The 20395-nt window shown below is 40.0% G+C and overlaps 1 protein-coding gene across 2 annotated transcripts; it reads left to right on the top strand.

The window, feature by feature from the left end:
• The first annotated feature begins 1818 nt into the window (after nucleotides 1–1818).
• rapgef1 (Rap guanine nucleotide exchange factor 1) lies at nucleotides 1819–20283 on the top strand. Of its 2 annotated transcripts, none has more exons than XM_011479615.3 (23): nucleotides 1819–1959; nucleotides 2123–2256; nucleotides 3522–3733; nucleotides 3810–3966; nucleotides 5877–6115; nucleotides 6947–7061; nucleotides 10998–11040; nucleotides 11642–11761; nucleotides 11857–11931; nucleotides 12014–12192; nucleotides 12266–12309; nucleotides 12423–12543; nucleotides 12621–12696; nucleotides 14725–14809; nucleotides 14940–15032; nucleotides 16269–16457; nucleotides 16544–16628; nucleotides 16703–16797; nucleotides 17778–17856; nucleotides 18114–18215; nucleotides 18309–18406; nucleotides 18520–18660; nucleotides 18739–20283. In XM_011479615.3, the coding sequence occupies exons 1-23, from the start codon at nucleotides 1932–1934 to the stop codon at nucleotides 18872–18874; spliced, it is 2646 nt and encodes an 881-aa protein (XP_011477917.1). In that variant the 5' UTR covers nucleotides 1819–1931; the 3' UTR covers nucleotides 18875–20283. The 2 variants fall into 2 exon arrangements, with proteins under 2 accessions (XP_011477917.1, XP_011477918.1); XM_011479616.3 differs by having other exon boundaries at nucleotides 1861–1959; nucleotides 5932–6115.
• Nucleotides 20284–20395: the final 112 nt, after the last annotated feature.

Raw genomic sequence — 20395 nt, 5'->3', positions numbered from 1 at the left:
GGTTCTAGGGCACTCAATTTTGGAATTGTAGATTCAGACAGCACTAAAAAGTGGCAAACGCACTATATAGTGCACTATGTAGTGAGTAGTGAAGCAATTCGGACACAACCTAGGACATAATTTCTGCAGAGCTGCAGTAGTGCATTACAAATGACATTAGAGATTATAGAGGTAACCAGTTTAACCCTTGTGCTATCTTGGATGACCCCACCCTTACTTTGACGTGTTCTCCCTACCATGACAAAGGCGGATAATGGTGGAAAGATTTCATGTAATCCATGGACACCAGTGAAGATCACAAATCATTGAAGAAAGGTTCAGAGCACTGTGGGTCTAGATGACCCAACTCCCAATGTTAAAGCGCCTAGGATAGCACAAGGGTTACACATGTATCCACTGATGTAACCCTTGTGCTTTCCTAGGCACTTCACCATTGGGAGTTGGGTCATCTAGACCCACTAGACAGTGCGCTGTCTTTTTTCTTCAATGATTTGTGATCTTCACTGGTGTCCATGGATTACATGAAATCTTTCCACCTTTATCCACCTTTGTCCTGGTAGGGAGAACACGTCAAAGTAAGGGTGGGGTCATAGGATAGCACAAGGGTTAAAGAAGTAATCACTGGAGGATGGAAAAGCTTCCTAAAAAGGAAGTAACAGGCCTACAAAGAACAGAATTTTTGCTCGTTTGTTTGCGATAAATGTTTGTTTGTTGCTCTATTATACGTTTTAAGATACTTTTAATGGTTTTTAAATGTCTTAATGGTCTTATGCCTTCTTATTTATCAGATCTCTTATTCAAATATGAACCATCGCGGACCCTGAGATCCTCTTACGGAGAGGCATCTTTTCAGCACCATGGCCCTCGTTTGTTGAACAGTCTGACAGAGAGCCCTGGAGAGCATGGTTGCCTTTGAGAAAAGACTCAAGACCCATCGTTTTAACCGGGGTTTTAACTAATTTTACCATTTTAAATAGTTTTTATTTATTTAATTATTTACCCACCTTAACATATTTTGTGATTTTACACGGGACTATTAATAATTTCTTTAACGTTTTTCATTTCAAATTTTATTTTTAATTATTTATGTCTTTTACCAATTATGTTTAATTTTATTGTCACTTTTATTTTCATTTTTATTTCTGGTGCTTCTTCAGTTGGATCCTTTCCCTCTGGGTCAGCTGCTGTTCAGTCGCTGCGGCTCTAGATGGGAACCTGCATTGCCACCTTGCTGTGGTGTCGCTGGGTCCCCTGCCTGTGATGCTGCATCTGGCTGTCTATGCAGCTTTTCACAGAGAGGGGGGTTCCAAATATCCATTTTTTACACTAACAAACTTTTTCCGAGCCTCTTTCCCAAATGTGTATTTCCATCATTTAAAGTGTGGGAGGCATGAATGGGATCAGGGGTTCCTTGTGGGTAGGGGGTGGGGATGGGAATGGGGGCTTTATTTTAATGTTTATACTGTTATGCTTGTTTTATGTTTTTGTTCTGGTGTTAAGCACTTTGTGTTATGTTCTAAATGCAAAGTGCTATATAAATAAAGTTTGATTTGATAATAAATACTTTAATAAATCAAACAATGGGATTTCCTGGATTCTTTTTTTGACATTCTGTCTCTCACAGTTGAAGTGTATCTATGGTAAACAGTACAGAGCAAACTCATCTGTTTAGGTGGGACAGCTTGTAGAATCATTGAATGCCAAAAACGTTTCACCCCGCTGTATGTGATGCTTCCTGTCTGCGAGCAGGTGTCGCTGCATTCCGTCATTGTAACTTTAGTGCATTGTGAGTCTGAGCACATTGAGACAGAAAAAGGAAGAAGAGAAGGAGGAAGGAAGGCAGAAGGCAGAGAGGCCAAAACGATTGAAATTGGAAGAGTTGTGCTAAAACCTTGAATTTCATCTAATTTGTCGGCTGTCTACCTGTGGACATGTCCTCCCGCTCCGACAGCAGACCAGGTGAGACTGCTTTTTTCTCTGTCAATGTCCTGACAAATCTAATCCACCACTTTTTCAAAATATCTGGCTTTGTCTCCTTACTGAGTTTAATAACCTTACTTTTTTAGTTAGGATTTCTTTTCCTAATTTCTGACAAACACATCAAAAATGTTTTCAAATACAGCCTCACAGTTTGTGAATCTAACTACTAAGTTGATGGGGAGACTCCATACTCAGTGGATAAAGCGGCCAGAGCACATCAAACACATTTCATCTGAAAGTATAAAACCGTCGGAAGATGACTTACATCAGAACCAGGTACCGATACACAAACATTTATACAAACACTACATGTTTTTAATTGGTTTGCCCTTCTCAGGACATTTGACCTCCCTTACTTTATTGTCATACAGTACTTACTGGTCTTTAGAACTGTAGTTGAGTCAATATAGGACTTTGGTATAGGTGGTTTTATCTCTGGTGTTACACCAGGGCTCTGACTTTAAGCCAGGTTCTCTTTGAACAAGAAAGCAGCTCTGAGTCCTTACCGAGCAATTCAAAGATGAAACGGAACCGACCATTTTTAGTCCAGAGGGACAGAAACAGGAACCATCTACTCCTTGCACCATAGCACTGCCTGTATTTACTTTTTGGAAGTTTTGAGCCCACAATAGCAAATATGGCTCAAGATCTGTTGGTTAGAGATGGATGCAAATCTTAGTGTCATGGGCAGAAAAGTTGGTCAGGATTGGCTGCTTGGTTTGTCCATTGGCATATTTTTTGGCATCATGGAATTAAACTAAACCTCTGAAATGTTATGGCCTGTGGTTTGGGTCATCTCCAACCAAAGAGCTTATCTAACTCAAAGATCGGTTACCCATGTAAACATCTGATGAGATGACTTTACCTTACCAGATCTTTAAAGACCCACTCTGATACAAATTGTGTTTTTGGTGTTCTTAACATGTTCTTGCAGCATTTTCTCATTGACACATATATAAAGAAGATTAGGACTAAAACTGTGCTTCTCAGTATTGCTTTAATCAGGAGTAGAGAAAAAAATGCTAGTTGAAAAAGTTTGTTGTTGTTGTATTTGCATAAAAACTACAATCTACCAGCCACACGCTCCCTGCTCTGCTCTATTCTGAAACTTCCACTTGTAGACAAATATATCCATGTAAGTCTTTATTTTCCTTGTCTAAGCAGGCATCCGGCCCAAAACTGTACATCTGGAGAGTTCCAGTACTTCTCACCATTTGTTTGAACCCCTAATGTTAGGTTGAGTTTATGAGGGTCTGTAAGCTGGTGGGAGATAAGAGGGCTGGCTTAATCCAGTTCCGCCCACAATTCAGTCGAATTTCTAATGAACTACTGCCGCTCTGCAGAAACTATGTCCTAGAAAACAAAGGAGTTTTTTTTTTAAATTAAGTTGAAACAACACAATCATAATTAAAATACCACTGGGAATGCATTTAGAATAGATCAAAAGATAATTGCAGTGGGACTTCTATGAAGTGCTGGGTGTAGTGTGACATCATCATCGGTGTACAGGCTCATGGGAATGCGTGTGTTTGTGTGTTGAGTCTGTTGGTATGTTAGCAGGCCAACAGCAGGCTGTCATCAGCTCTCTGCAGTATTTCAAAGCTCTGGTGGACAAACTGGGTGTGGAAAAATCTGGAGGGGACAAAAGGTGTCTGGACCATTCGGTAGTGGGTGGCCTCCTGGGGGGGGCATCTAGTCGAGTCCTGGAGGCAGTTCAAGTTCTGGCCCAGCTGGACCCACATCTGCACGATAAGTATGTCCAACTACGTTGCTAGTCATTTTTAATGCCCGTGTCTGCTGTGGCCTCATTTCTTGACTGTTTTCTGCAGTAAGTCCATCTCTGGCTGTCTCACTCGTCTCAATCACTCTCTTGCTAAGCTGATTCAATGGGTGGATCAGGTGATGTTGCAGAGTTTCTCCTGCAACAACAAAGACTCCACAGAGAGTGTTACCACTGTGATCAGGGCTGTGCTGGACAGTGTAAAGGTGAGGGTAAATGATTACTTCCAACCTTGTTGAGATGACACTGACAGCAGAAAGCACAAACAATTAGCAAGCGTACGAGCTGTTTACTTCATATTGCTGCCCTTGTGACTGTATATGACAACTGGACTGTGTGACACCTCCCCCCTGGCGTTACAAACAGGAAGTACCTGCTGGCTCCAAGAAGCCAAATTAACACTGACTTCAATAGAGAAACCGCTATTACTCAGTCATTCCATTCGTCAAAATAACCCTTCTGGTTCTGCTACCTTTTTTAAAACACATTCGTGCAAATCAAATTATTTTATGAAATGTGTTTTTTGTAGTGCAAATTATTTAAATTATAAAAAATCAGATGCCTTGGGGAGCCGGTTTAGCTCATGCTTGTTTGCGGCGCCTTCCGTCCGTGAAACCAGGGTTCAAATCCGGGCGGCTCCCTGTTCCCTTCTCTACGTCTGTGCCGGTCCTGAGGCCGGTTGCTTTGAGAAGGTTGCGTCAGGAAGGGCATCCAGCGTAAAACATTGCCAAGTTTACCATGCGACTTGTTCGCTGTGGCGACCCCTGATGGGAAAAGCCGAAAGAGGAAGAAGATAAACAATCAGATGCCTTAATAAAAGCATGTGGTGACCCCCGCGTTGGACGTTGATTATTATTAGAACACATTACCACAATAAACCAGTAATTATTGCTACATATTGCAGATCAAGTAAAGAAAATCAATAGCTTATTAATTGTAATTTAAACATTTCAATACTCATTATTGCATATTACAGTTTAATACTCATTGATTGTAATTCAAAGAGCTTTGATTATTTCACCACAATCAAGTTCATACATGTATTTGGAATTATTTAAACATCTGTTGATCCTTAACTCGTCTCATCTTCATATTGTGAAATCAGAGTTTCTTTACACCCTTTTTTTATTTTATTTTTTTATATTTTTTATTTGAACATTGTTTGAGCTCATTACTTAACCCATTCCAAAGCTTAGTGCCACACACCGACACACAGAAACTTTTCTTTGTGATTCTTATAAGTTGGATCTTGAAGTTCCTACATCCCCTCAGTTTCTTCCTCCTTCATTTTCTAAGAACTGTTTTTGGAAGTTGAATGGTAACGATTTTCCACTGACTCTGTATAAAAGTTGCGCAGTGTAAAAATCCACAAGGTCATACAGTTTAAAAAGTCTAGATTGATCAAATAAATTACTTGTATGATCAAGATAACCGGCTGTATGTACAATTCTGACGGCTCGTTTTTGAAGTGAAAAGAGAGGATGTAGTGAACTTTTATAATTATACCCCCAAATTTCTATACAGTAGGTGAAATATGGTAATATTAAGGAGCAGTACAATAAATATCTACTGTTGTATTCTAATATAAGTTTAGATGATTGAAATACTTTTTGAGACTTTAGTTTGTATGTGTCTGATGTGTTGCTTTCAATTTAGTCTGTCATTGATAACCCCTATGAATTTGATTTCTGTAACATGTTGTCTGGCTCCAACATGGATCTGTATCGCAAAACAATGGCAACTGAATTGATTTCATTTGGTTAGAACCGGAAGCTAGTCATTTTCTATGGGTGACGTCACATTCACTCAGTCCAGTTCTCATATACAGTCAATGGTGCTGCCCTATTGAGGTGTTTTATCTTCTTTTTGTTATGTTTATAAATGGTGTTTCAGTGTTTTGTTTTATATTCAACCTTCTGTTCTCCCATAAGTCTTGTTGCTTTGGAAAATAGGAATACTGTCATTAATAATATAAGAACCTACATATGCAACCCCACTGTGTACTCCAACACAATCATAACCTTTGATGAGTTAAAGATGTGATTTAATGATGTCCTTCTTGAACATTATTCATGTCTTCTGCTATGTTGGTATTTAACCTCTGTGCAATTTCTAGGAACTGGTCAAATTGGCTACAGTAAGATTAGAAGGTTCTGCCCCAATCTCCCCAGTCCAATCCGAATCAAAATGGCTGGATGATAAGGACAAATCAGACCTCAAGTTGACCTGCAAGAATCCTGCAGAGCATGATGGGATATCTAAAATGAAAATAAGAAAGGAGGAGGAGCATCTTGCTTTAGCTCCTCCTAAACCACCCATGCCTGTCCTCCATGCAGTTACACCAGAACTACAGAGGTGAGTTTTTTTGACTAACTGAGCTGAGAGGTGTAATATAAATGTTATTGTGGGATGTGTAGATCAATCAGCTTGATTTGTCTGAGTTTGTATAATTCTGCTACAGAGATGGCCACTATCAGTGTCTCTAAACTGCTCTGAGTCAGTTTGACCACTCTAGTCCATCCAATAAAGAATTCTCTGGGCCAGTCTGGTTTAAAAGTTGGGTCAGCCAAGGTTTTCCACATCAACTTTGACCAGTCTGGCCCCCAAAAAAGTCTGGTTTTAGACCAGGTTTCAGTCTGACCCATTTATGATCTTCTTTGGGATTTACTGTCAGACAAAAACATCCTTAGGAGAATTATGAGAATAAATGTGACCACGCACAGAACAACATGTGAAACAGAAAGAAGAACACATCACAACGGCCACAATTTCCTGCCTCTAAAACTGTTGCAACTGAAGAAGCACAAGAAGAAGTGGGAGAGAAGAAAATAGACAGAAAACAACAGAAGGTTTCGGTCATTATCAGCATTTCTTTTTAGAGCTTGTTTCGTCAGCAGCCTTGTGAATGATGATCTGTTTACCAGCTGCTGACATGAAAACAAAATTTCACCTAATTCAGGTTGTGAAACTGCAAATAATGTAAGACTGAGCTTTTTTTTATAGAGCAATGTGACATATTTATCTGCTTTAGATTCTACAGAGGTCTTTAGAGGTATTTTATAACAAAAGAAAAAAAATGCTCCTGAGTGTTTTAAGAGAAGCTTTAGTGCTTAGCTTGGATATATCTCAATGCCTTTTTTTTTAAACAGAAAAAACTCAGTTTTGTGTATTTTTTGTCTTCCATAGTCCACCAGCTCTCCCGCCTAAAAAGCGTCAAACACCGACAGTGCCTTGCCCATCTCCATGCAGGGTAGCTGTAGTGGCACCAATGAGACGAGAGACTGATGCAGCATTGGAGCAGGTACAAAATCTGGTTTTACTTCAGCGCTTTTTTCATTGTATCGCAGCAATTATCAGAGCGGACACAGCTGAATTACTTTGACCCCATTCCCATACTTTGACATCTGAATTGGAGCTATCCAGCTGTACAGATGCCAGCTCAGACAAGGAAAACAAAGACAAACACGGATCTATTTGTCTGCAAGTAGATGCATGAGAATGGAGCGGAGCAGGGAGTAAATCTATGTAGAAGCATGAGGTAAAACTATGAAATAAGATTTTTAATATTTTATTTTATTTTTTTAACTTAACTTATTTTGCCATGTTTTTGTTGGATTTTTATATTTCTTTTCAAGAAATTCTGCAATTCTGTATCTGATTTAATTATCTGTTTGATAAAAACAATATTTGGAGAAACAGAACCTTCGAACAACTGCAAGAACCCAAACCCACAACAGCTGAAAAAGATGAAATCCTATTTTCACACCATTTACTAAAACCTCAGCTGTCTTCACACTGCAGATTGCTCAGAAAAAACCTCAAAAGGACAAGTCACAAAAAAACCAAAAACAACACTAACCTCACAGTAGATGGCATAATCTTTGTTTTAAGGGCTGTTTCAAAATCCCCCACAAAAAAAACAACATCTAGAGACAATAAGAAAGCTTCACAATCCTCTCTGAGCTGTAATGAGGAGCTTCTCTAGAAAAACCTGAAACAAGCACGACCAGAACAGCACCAACACAATGCAGGCTCACACTGTGGAAAAGATATGTGGGACAATAAAAGAAAAAAAACAAGGACACAGGAACTCATTGGTCATCTTAACATTTGAAAATTTATTTATAAAGACAGGGACATATCCCTGAACATTAACAACCAATGTAAATATGCCAGATTTGAGCTATTAGCTAATTTCCATCTGCGGTCCCCTATAGCAGGTTGATGTAATAAAAAAACAAAACAGATTCTAAGAGGAAGAACTAAAGATAAGCAAACAAAAAGAAATGCAGTATTAAACTAAACCACATATAACATTTTAAAGTCAGTGTCTATTAAGTCATGAAATATTCTGATCTTAATACTCTGGACACTACAATAAACATAGAGTTCAGCCATGAGGAAGAAACAAAACACACGGCGATAGCATAAAAATAATAACAGAAAAGCCAAACACGCAGACCAGGACTTGGTATGATCACCTGCACAACACACTCTCAGTTTTTAGCATCATTTTACGTAAACCCAAAAGCCTGTACAATTACAGAATCAAAATAAATGCACACAGTACGTAAAAAGTACATAAAATTGCAACAAAAGTGAAGTACATTAAAAACTTGGCTTGAAATTAAGACATAAAAAATGGACGGCAAAGAAGACTGACTTGGAGCAGCACGTATGTTAGAGCAAAAACATGGAGGTTTCTTATCCTCTTCACAACAGTGAAGCTAGTGTTTGCAGGCTGAAAGATTCTTTCCACAAAGGTGACTCGAAAGTCGGTTTGAGTTGGACGTCCTTCAGGGTTCAGCAGACCCAAATGATGCTCCTCAGGCCAATGAGTTAAAAGAGATCCGTCCAGATCGCGTAGGAACAGTGCCACTGCAAACACTGAATCCTAAGACAATGAAAATGTTTCATTTTCTGTATTACAGGAAAAAAAAGTCATATCAAGAACCTTAGTGAGTAGAAAACTTTTCTTAAAATGAGATTAGTAAGACCATTTTTCATACCCAATTGGCAGATTTGTTCTTTTGCTTACGCAAAGTAATTTTTTCAAAATGTAAGAATTTTTGACTTATTTCCAGATGGCCTGCTTTTGCAGTGAACAGCACTGACTGAGAGAGGCCAAAATCTCTTTTTACAGGCAGGTGGAGTGGTGCATTCGGCTTTGGAGGTGCAGCCAAAATCAAAACAATGTATACAAACGTTTTTAAAATTCAAAATTCTAGAAACATTTAAAGGTAATGTGATTGTGATTATTATCAAATGTTTTTAAAAGTAAAATGCAATGGGTTTGTTAAAATGTTAAATGAGTGATAAAGGTAAAACATAAATTAAATTTCTATGTATCGATGTAAAACTTTTTGTTGTTTTCTCTTTCCCAGCGCACAGAAAAACCACAGTTGTTTTGTAAAAATCTTCTGACTCATCGGTTCTCTCATTGACCAATGAGCAATCTGTCATGACATTACCTGAAAGGATGCCTGTGAATGTATAGTACACGATTATGAGAGTCATCAGATTTGTAAAATGGAGAAGATTGGCAGATCCTGTCAATATGGGCCGTCTGCTGCAATTACTGCACCTATTTATACTTTTGAGGAAGCAGCACAAGGAAATGGTTCTGCAAAGATAGAAGAATGTTGGAAAGCTACTTTAACATCCCAGATGTGGAAAATAGTAACTTGAAGCAACAAAAAAAACACCACATTGACAGGAAACCTTCTATTTATATTTAAACATTTTCATAGACTGGGGTTTGATTAAGCTTAACTTTTTTGGGGATTATACTGTGATTATTCAGAAATGGAAAATTTTCATTAAAGATGTATTTATTGCCCTCTTTGTGAGTGTGACAGATCAGCACATTTTTAGATAGAAGTTAATTTTTGCTCACAGTTTGGGTGCCGTGAGTTTCCATCAGCCTGTCCTCAGTTTAATTTTGGGAACCTTCATTACTCTTTTTGTAAAAAGTACTTTTCTTGACAAATGAGACAAATTTGATAAGGTCATTGATTTACATTTAGGCACACAAGTGATCAGGGTTAGGAAGTGTGGCCTATCCAACAGACTTATTCTTAAACTGGTCTGCAAATACATCAGTCTGATAAGTATTAAAAGATTTGGACAAAACAAGTGGTCACATGACTCACTGGTTTCTGCTGAGCTACTTTGGAACCAGGGTATTGGCTCCACGATCTTCAAATTTTAAGATAGCTAAGGCTCAAAGCCCGCCCTTTTCAAAAACGCTCAAAAAGGCAAAACATGCCCAATAATGCTACGTTCACGCCGGGCATGTGACACGCATTTAAGAACGGACTAAAACCGTATGTCTGCCTCTTACAGTTAGAAGAGGTTTGGTGGGAAATGTATAAATCTGGCTTCAGGCTTTTTATTTCACAGCTCCATTCCGATATATGAAAGACTTGGTGTCATAGAATTCCCACTAGGAGCAAAACCACAATTATTAATTTGTCCTTCATCAATTTTCAAACGGTTGGCCCTTCCGTGAACTGAAAGGGACGCCATCCATGCGCCTCTACAAAATCCGAGTCCCTGATTGGTCAAAGTTCAAATGGTTTGACTCGCATTTTGTATAGAGCCCAAAAACTGTAGTGGAAACGTGTGTGGCGACTTGTTAGCATGACGAATTTAAACGCAGAAGCTTGAAACGCGCGTCTACACATGTTTACATAGACTTTTCGTTAGAGGTGGTTGCTTATGCGTTGCCGATGGCGCTGTGGACGAAGCTTAAGGCTTATGAATTCAACAGAAACATGTTCATAACAAATGGTGCACTTGCTTGAGCACAGTTGTTTAATACTCTGCATAAACACAATCTTTAGAAAGTAAGAAGACTCTTATTTCAAGAAAAATTGTCTTGTTTTCTGCCCTTCACTAAAACGAATTGAATACAAAGGTTTTTCTATACCAAAATAATTTTAGTTTGAGAAAACATTTCTTAGTAGCCTAAATGTTTTTCTTAAAGAAGAATTCTCAGTTCTTACCCCCCTGGCATTTTTTTTTTCTTATTTGAAGAAAGTTCTTCAAATTTTAAGAATTTTCAGCTTATTTTAAGGAATCCTGTTTTTGCAGTCTATAAAGCAAAACATTGAGGTAATGTCGAAATCATTGTACAAAACAGAAACAAGAGAAGAAAATAGAAGCATCGTTTAACAACGAAAACAAAATCCAGAGGCCATGATGATAATCAGCTCTGATCTGACATGTGTTGCAGGATGACAGCTGCCTGAAACGCCTCTCTTCCTCTGCAAACTCTGGTGTGTGGAACTTACTGTGGTAACACACACTCACTCACAGGCACACAAAAAGACCTACATGTTAGCAGCAGGGGAGGAGTGAGGTCATTTCCTGCTCCAACTTCCTGTCTGCTTCAAGATGTTGCTCATAGGTTCCCCCTGCTGGACTGCCTTTCACACACATCTTCACACTCACAAGAAGACACTAAGACAGGGGTCCCCAAATCCAGGCCTCGAGGGCCGGTGTCCTGCTGGTTTTCCAGAAACCCTGCCTTATTTGCTGCTGATTACCTTGATCAGGTGTGTTTGGCCAATAAGGAGCTTTAATGGCATGTTGATGGGAAAACATGTAGGACACCGGCCCTCGAGGCCTGGATTTGGGGACCCCTGCACTAAGAGCTAGATGTGAGGACAGCCTCATCATTCCAGTCAGGCTGTTCCTCATAGCTAAAGCCGTCTTACACTCATCCATGGGGAATTTAGAGAGTTTAAGTGTTAAATTTAACATATCCACGTTGGAGCTTCTCAAACACTGAAATTGAGTTTTGACTGTAGTGGGTTCAGGTGTCTGATTCAGTCTATAGCTCAAACCAGGCCTTGACCTTCACTGTCTTGACTTCAGATGACGACCCTGATTACGAGTTTCTCCACACGGACCTGTCCCTCTCTGAGCAACTTCCCAATCTTCCTCTGGCTACTTTGTGTCCCGCCCTTCCAGAAAAGAGGCATCAGAGCAGCACAGGTGAGAAAACACCTGTTAGTTCTTCTAATCTGCTTCTGTCTTTGGTCCTTGGTTCTCTTCTGGATTTGACTGCACACCCTGTAACCCTGTTCCAGGTCCTGAGGAGCTTGAGTCTTCACCTCTGTCCTCCACCAAGACACCTCCGCCCCTTCCTGAAAAGAAACATCATAGTGAGTATAGAGACAAAGCTGGTGTAGTTTCATTTATTTTAAGAAGTCATCTATTCATCTATGTGTCTTTTTGTGCTTTCAGTCCATCAGTACCTGCAGCTCTGTCTACCGTACAACGATGACTCTGCGGCCATGTTCTATCAGAGACACAACAGCAGGCAGCCAGACATGGACACTACCCAACAGCTGTGCAATGACTTTACACCCCAAGTCCAACCCCTCCCTGCTCCTGCACTACCACCAAAGAAGAAGCAGCAGGGGGTAAAGCAACATGTTCTGTGCGCTCATGCTCTTTGGCCACATGTATCGATCACGTCTATGTTTTCATTTCCAGGATTCTTCTGATACAGAGAGTGACGACAATAGGAGCAGACACATGTGAGATGCTTCACGCGTGTACAAACACCCACACAGATCTAATTATCCTTAGCTAGGCTACAACACTGGAGTTGTTGATGCTCAGAGCCTCAAACCTTCTCTTTGCTTTACAGTAAAGAAAGTGTAATGCAGGAGATTGAGCTCCGCCCCCAGAGCAGTGAGGGAGAACAGGTGGAGGAGATGCTCCTGACCAACCAGGAAAAGATCTACTGTAGGATCACAATGAAAACTGAGGTAAATTTGAACCCTTTTTGTATTTCTCTTGTTTTATAAACCTTGTTGTGGCCTGACTGTATTTTCCACCTCTTCAGGATGAAGATGGACCAGAGGTGAAGGCTGCCTCTCCTGAAATATTGTTGGTCTATGCCTCAGAGCTCAGCAGCAGCGGTCAGTTACAACAACAAATTACCACTATCTCAGGGTTTTTACCGAAGACTATCATTGTTTAGCTAGATTGTAAATGAAAGATCATGCAGACATTAAGAACACAAGAAGCAGACTTAAATATATTTCTGTAATGTTGTGCATGAACTTTAACGTCCTTTTGCTGCATGTTGCAAATTTGCAATGTTTCATTAAAGGACCTATATCATGCAAAGAAAACCACAAAAAAACCCTCTTCCAATCCACAAAAACAAGTTGTTCCTCACATTGTGACAAAGATAAGTGAGGAACAGCCCCTTCCAGGAAGAGTCTGCGCTGCAAGCGGCACCCACAAAGAGCAAATGCCAGTGTCTCAGAAATCCAGTCTCTTTAACAATAATAGGCAGATGGCTGGATCTGAGTGAAGCAGGTTTATTAGCTCAGTTAAAAGTCCACAAAGCTAAATCAGGGTCAGGCAGGCAAGAGTCGATAACAGGCATAAGTCCATCAGAGGAGAGACAGCATGGTCAAAATACAGGCGACGCTTGCAGCAGTCAAACAGGGTCAGAAGACAGAAGGAAGCTTAGGTCCAGATATACTGCTCGGTTCCCCTCATGCATTGAACACTGAAGATGTACATTAATGGTATATCATTGGAAACAACATCAGGCATAAAGGGGTCAATCATGGTCAAAAGTCAAATTATAAAAGACTTTGTTTCTGAATTAAACAATACAATCATTTTTAATACTTTCCTACACCCCTAATGACCTCTACTCCACAATATCAGGGAAATACACCGTTTAAACAGTCCTGCATGTTCTCCCCGAAAAGGATAAACAGAAGAATATGAATGAATGACTAAAAAAGTCCTGGTACCATCAGTTGGAACTTTTTCTGCTTGGAGAAAAAAAAGCTGCTTTTGAACCAACACAAACATTATTACTGGCACCCAGCAGAGAGAATGTGGAGCTACAGACAGAGTAGTGTCACAAATCTGGCTTTGGTGCTTTCAAACAGTCCAGTTTGTCGGTGGAATGGGAAATACTAGAAAGAAATAGCTTTATTAGCTCTGACAGGCGTGTCCTTTGGTAAAATTCAACAAGAAGAACTTAACATCTCTGGAGTCCCAAGACTTAAGTTGTTGAGGTTGGGTTGGAAATCAAGTCTCAAATAATGGTGGAGAACAAGTTTAAGTTTGTGTCCAAATTCCTTAGTCCACTTTATAGGGCATAGGCTACACTATTTTGTAGAGCTGTCCAAATCTACAAGTCCAGTGGCCTGATAATTTCCCACAAGTCTCTGCAAAAAACAAGTGTGCATTGATGCTCACTAGATTGGGAAATATAGACAACAATGCATTACGTCAGAAAAAAATGCATTTAAATAATTTTCTTTTTTTCCCCCCTCAATAATTTATCCAACTTTTCATCATCAGAACCCAGTGGATTCATAAATAGTCTTCATGAAATGTTCATATTTATAAGGATTTTACTAAGAGAAATCAATGGTGTCATTTTTAGCATTTAAAAAAAAAAAGGAAGTGAGCGTGGTGTCCGAATTGTTTTTAAAATCCAGGTCACTAGATAGTCCCAGGCTATAATTTATTGGTAGATGGGGAAACAGCTTATGTCTCAAGTTCAAGTCTCCACTTCTAAATTTATACAAAATTTGGCCTTGATCAGCACCAACTGGCTCTACCTCTGCAGTCAACTTCTGATGTGCAGGTTTGTAATTTCGTTCTGTCTGCCTATTTGTGTCCTTGGGCAAGACGCTGCCCGCACAGCTTCCTGGGGCCTGTTTGGTGCCTTGCATTGCAGCAAGGAGCTGTGTGTGTGAAGAGGGTGAAGGAAGTGTGATTTGCAAAGCACTGTAGTTTCTTGTAAGACTGAAATGGTTATGCAAGAACAGAACTATGAACAAACAGAACGGGTCAGAATTCTGAGGGCAGTAAGGAAAAAACAGCTCCTTGAAGATCGATCCTGGACTTTTTTTCTGTGACCAGCCCATAATAACCTGATAAAATGCTTCTAAACATATATGTGTTTTCAGAGGACGAGCTGTTTTGCGAGGCCTTCCTCTGCACATACCGAAGCTTCATCAGTCCTGACAAAGTCATCCGCAAACTGCAGCACAGATATCCTTAAGCAGTGACTCACACTCTTCTGTTACTTTACACACCAATCTGAGAACTTGTGTTTGTTTTTGCATTTTGAAACTACAGTTTCAGTCTGAATGAATTGCTATGAACTCTTAACTTGAAGCACATACAATCACCTTTGTCAGGAAGAGGAGCCTGGAAACGGGGAGGCGGCTAAAAACACTTTCCATCTCCTGGTCAGAGTGGTAGATGAACTCAGGTGAGACACTCACATGCACCTCTGAACTCATCAGAAGCTTTTGTTTCGTTAGCTTGTTGATTACAGCGAGACAGTGGGTGGCTGTGGCTTGGAATAGTCATCTCCCAGGTTTATTCCTGGCTTCAATTGTCTCATGTGGAAGTGTCTTTGGACAAAACCCTGAACCCTTACCTTAATGAGGGTTACGTTGGGTGGCATGGCAACTCCTCTATCAGTGTGTAAATCGATTAAAAAGAAAAGAGTGTAAAAGGGCTTTAAATACCAGCCATGCTACTTTCACATCAGGCATGTGCCGAATGCCCATTCCTGAGTGTTTAGCATGGTGTTCACACCGGACTGTCACTAACAGATACTATTGCATCTACTGTACCTATAATTGGAAGAGCCTTTATGCGAAATGTCAAAGCGGTGCTAATCTTGTGAGGTTTTTCCTTTCTCGGCGCTATGGGATGCAACTTTTCATTACTACCAAATCCAATTCCCTGATTGGTCAAAATTCAACCTGGTTTATTTTCAATGTGCGTTCTATGGACGTTTTGTTCCTAGAGCCCAAAAACTGTCCTAAAATGTGTGTAGTCACATGTGAACACAGGAGTTTTGAACGCAGAAGCCCAAAACGTGCATTTACTTGCATTTACATAGACTTTTCGTTGGAAGTGGTCGCTTAAAAGCATGTTGTCTAGGGCGACGAAAATGTAGTAAATGTAAATGTAGAATCAGAAGATGAGCGTGGATATTTACCTTTTACAATTATTCTAAGGTCAGTGAAGGTTCTCATTCATCCATGTGAAGTTTATATTAAAGTTGCATTGTGGACTGGACTTAAAATCTTGCCAAATTTTTCAAATTGGAAATTTAAATCCAGTTGCTATGACAACTAGACTAATGAAAAAAAGTGAACCTTCTGGACAACTACTTATACAGTATGAGGTAAGAGCATTAAAGGGGAACCAAATTCCATTTTGAATAATTGGTGAAATCCAAAACTTTCATGAGACCAGTTGTACATATTTGGAACATAGAAGTCAGATTAAAAAAGAAATGCTTAAAAGACAAATTTAAATAAACATTTTGGAAAAAGTCAATACTCAAACACCAAAAGAGCAGACGGCTAAATCTCCCTCCATTCAGACGTCTGCTCTTGACTGTCAGGTTTAATGCCAAGAGAAGACAAAAGAACAATAAAATTGAAGCTGTTGGAGCTTTGGTTTCATAAATAACGCTGTGTCTGTCCAGTCCTGTAGAGCTCGAGCCTGATTTGCTGCTTCTCTTGGTGGACCTGGTGTTCAGTCTTCTGACGGATGGAAAGCTGGACTTGGCTCACCTCCTGCACTCCAAATTCCTGTCCATAATAGACAAGCGTTGGAAGCTAACCGGTTCTCCTCGTTCCTTCTGCCCCCTCGCTTCCAAAGGTGTTGCTGCCAGGTAAGAAGTCTCTCCTGATTGGATGTCAGTAGCAAATGTTGGGCTGTCATTGGTCACATCACCTCGTCCATGTTCATGTTCCACAGACCAGGAACGCTGTTGGATTACAGGAGTCAGGATTTAGCCGAGCAGCTGACTCTGCTGGACTCTCAGCTCTTCTTCAGGATCGAGGTTTACACCATTCTTTGTCTGTCTCACCTCTATGATTGTCACCTGCCCGTCACATGCTTGCCTCTTCTGTCCAGCTTCCAGAGGTATTGTTGTGGTCCAAAGAGCAGAATGAGGAGAAGAGTCCCAACTTGACGAAGTTTACTCAACACTTCAACAATGTCTCCTTCTGGTAAAAAAAACAAGGACAAGTCCACTATTTTCTTCTGCTTTTAACCACCGAACTCTGATCCAGGGGTCTGCAACCTTTGACATCTGAAGCGCCACTCGAGTTGATTTCTTACTGACTATAACCTACTAAGAGCCTTGAAGTCTTACTTCACCCTTTGAAAAAAAAAAAAGAAACTGATTTGTATTTATGTTACTGTTACTATTATGATAAATATAAATGAACTATGTTTTGACATGAAGAAAACTTAAAAACAAAATAGCTCTTATTTTTAAATATGAAATAGTTTACATGACTTCCTTTCAAAATAAAAGACACCCTGTGCTACATAGCATCATCTCAATGCAGCAAATTTAGCAATAGGTAGTTTGAAGTCAGCAGTGAAAAAACAATACGCACAATTAGTTTTACTGTTGTTGGTGCATCTTAGCTAAAAATTCATAAATCAGAACTAATTAAGTGACCCTTACAGTATTTTTCAGACAGTGAGACACATTTAAACCCTTGAATTTTTCCAACAATCTGCCTTATTATCCTGGTGCATCTTGTGCAGTAATTCTGCCTGTGCTTACTGATCTCCAATTGATTTTCAGTGGTACACATGTTTTATTATGAGTTTGGTAAATTACAATGCTGCACCGGTTGATGGGTACTGCAGTCAGGAGCTTCACGAAGTGATAAGTTCTATCCTTCAACTGTTTGCAAAAGAGTTGAATAAAGTGACCTGGCTGATTTGTTTACCTTGATGTGGCTTTTAGTCCAAAAAGCACATCTCTTTTTTTTTTTATTGAAAACATTTGTATTTTTCTTTAACCAAAGAGCCTCAATGGAGTGGTAAAAGAGCCACATGCGGTTGCAGGTAGCAGACCCCTGTTCTACACTATCAGTTATAAAACCTGTTTTCAGACAAGAAGCATATGATTTAAATTTGAAGTAATCTGGTTATTGATGTACATTGATGTTAAATGATGTGTGACTTTCAGGGTTCGTTCAGTCATCATCCTTCAAGAAAAACCTCAGGACAGAGAGAAGCTGCTGCTAAAGTTCCTGAAGATCATGAAGGTAAGCTCCATTCAGATGGTATTTCCCAATATCGATACAATCAATTGATTTCATTTTGAAACAATTTCCTAGTGGTTTAACTCGATTCGATTAACAACTTGCCACAAACAGTTCGATCTGGTTGAAATGTAGAAAAATAACAAATGTATGAATTAAGTTGTTCAATCATTTCCTCCCTAATTTCTTCTAATGTGACAATGAATTAGAGCTGTTTGAATTGCTTACTTACGGCTGTTAAATCGTATGTCTTCCTTCAGCACTTGAGGAAACTGAATAATTTCAACTCATACCTGGCCATCTTATCCGCGCTGGACTCTGCTCCCCTGAGACGTCTTGACTGGCAGAAAAATACCACAGAGGTCCATTCAAGAATGTTATCATTTTCTATTTTTTTTTTGTTGTTGTTCTCCAAATGACTTTTCATCATTTTTTTTTTGTTTGTTTTGCCCCAGAGCCTGGAGGAGTTGAGCTCCTTGATTGACAGCTCGTCTTCTTTTAGGGTCTACCGAGCAGCTCTAGCTGAGGTGGAACCTCCCTGCATACCATACCTGTAGGTCTATACCCCTCTTTTTAGTGTGCTTTTTCTTTTTTTTTTTGAGAAATTCTTTAACTTCAAAGCCTGTATGGGTGTGGTGCTGTCACCTCACCTGTCTCTGTGTGCAGAGGGCTGATTCTTCAGGACTTGACCTTCGTTCACCTGGGGAACCCTGATAATGTGATGACATCTCAAGGTTCAAAAGTGAACTTTTGTAAACGCTGGCAGCAGTTTAACATCCTCGACACTCTCAGAAGCTACCAGCAAGTGTAAGATTCCTGTTGGAGTCGTACTTTTATGCTTGTTTGGAGTTTTCCTGTGTGCTGAATGTGTATCTTCCTCTCCAGGGCCTACTCTCTGCAGCCTGACAATGACATCATTTCATTTTTCAATGACTTTAATGACCACCTGGCAGAGGAGGCTCTGTGGGAGCTGTCCCTCAGGATCCGCCCCAGAAATGCTCCTCGGACCAACCAGAGATGAGTGGTCGTGATGTGGAACGCTGATGTTCTGCTATCGGCCAATCCAAGGGGAAGCGGGAATTGACCACACTGTCAAACTGGTTTACACGGACAGTCATCATAGAAAACAACAGCTTGTAAAAAAAAAAGTTAGAATTCTGCCTCGTGCCACCCTGAACTCTACTTGCTCCTGACTAAAGCCTTAGTCACAAGTGCCCCCAGGGGTGGAAAATGGCTTTCTGCGGGTGAAAAAATGAGCAAATCTGTACAAGTCACACAGGTGGCCTGCACAAAACATCAAGGTTGTAGACTGCTCAGTGAGCAAAATCGGCATCCACATTTTTTTCCACGAGCATGCTGCGGGTATCAAGTAGAAGCAAACATTTAAACACCAAGCAAGTGTAAGGTAAAGCTACCTTCACACGGTCCTCGGCAACGCACGTATGTGCACGTTTCAGGCTTCCGCACTCAGAACTCTCATTTTCCCTTGTAGCTATGCAAGTTTTTACAATCGCTTTCAGGTTCTACATGCAAAATGTGCGACCATTGAATACATGTTGAAAGTTAAACCAGGCTGAACTTTGACCAGTCAGGGACTCGGGCTTGGTAGGGATGTATGGATGATGTCCTATTCAAGTCACGGAAGTGCCAACTGTTTGAAAATTGATCATGGAGGAGAAATTAATTATGTGTTTTGAAGCCGGCTGGAATTTTACGACACCAAGTCTTTTATATATCATAGTAGAGCTGTGAAGGAAAAAGCCTGCGGGCATGATTCATCAGATTTGCACTGTTTTGACATTTTGCACCAAGCCTTTTCCAGCTGTGAGTTTGTGCACTATGGGGTAGCAACAGTCAAGTGTGAACACCGAATGCTTAAATAACCCGTGTTCAGTGCATTTTTGAAGGCGCATTACATGCCCGCTGTGTTTAGCATATATGAAGTAGAGATGACGCAGGCACGCCATACGAATTTATCATTTTTTCAAATCTTGCGGACTGCACAAGGAGCCCGTTAGTGCTGTTCATCTCATAAGTGCAGCCTGACTGTTAGAGATGAGGAAATTAGACAATATGTGGTACTATGGGTGCTCATCTGGCAGTCATGGACCCAGACAACCCAAAAACCTGCACTAGCCGTACAGGTTAGGTGTGGGTGCATGTGACTAAGGCTCAAACTGGTCAAAATCTGACACAAAGAAAATGAGAGCAAAAAATATTGTGACTTCTGATGTGTGTATTTTTTAATGGTGCAATATCATGATTATTATTTGTATTTAATAGAAATCACAGGTTAGCTTAAAGCTAGCCAGAAATATCGAGGAGCCAGGTGGTGTTCGACAGGTTTTTGCATAATGTGCCTTTATTATGAAAAGTGTGCAAAACAAGACGTAAAATAAATAGAAACAGTCATCTGTCTTTGTAAAGCAACTAGAAGATGTTTCAAAGAGAATGGCCTAAAAGAAAAATGACATTTTTAAAGTCCCACTAAGATAAATCTTTGGATCTATTTTAAAATCGTTCCCAGTGGTCATTTTCCAGA

This window comes from Oryzias latipes, chromosome 9 (genome assembly GCF_002234675.1).
Source record: "Oryzias latipes chromosome 9, ASM223467v1".
Taxonomy (NCBI): domain Eukaryota; kingdom Metazoa; phylum Chordata; class Actinopteri; order Beloniformes; family Adrianichthyidae; genus Oryzias; species Oryzias latipes.
This window is presented reverse-complemented; position numbering and strand designations above follow the sequence as displayed.

Excerpts from the sequence above, each read along its gene's own strand:
- rapgef1 (XM_011479615.3), top strand. The coding sequence starts at position 1,932 with ATGTCCTCCCGCTCCGACAGCAGACCAG. Across the intron at positions 3,967-5,876 it reads CTGTGCTGGACAGTGTAAAG|GAACTGGTCAAATTGGCTAC; the intron begins GTGAGGGTAAAT and ends TGCAATTTCTAG. Across the intron at positions 12,544-12,620 it reads GGATCACAATGAAAACTGAG|GATGAAGATGGACCAGAGGT; the intron begins GTAAATTTGAAC and ends CCACCTCTTCAG.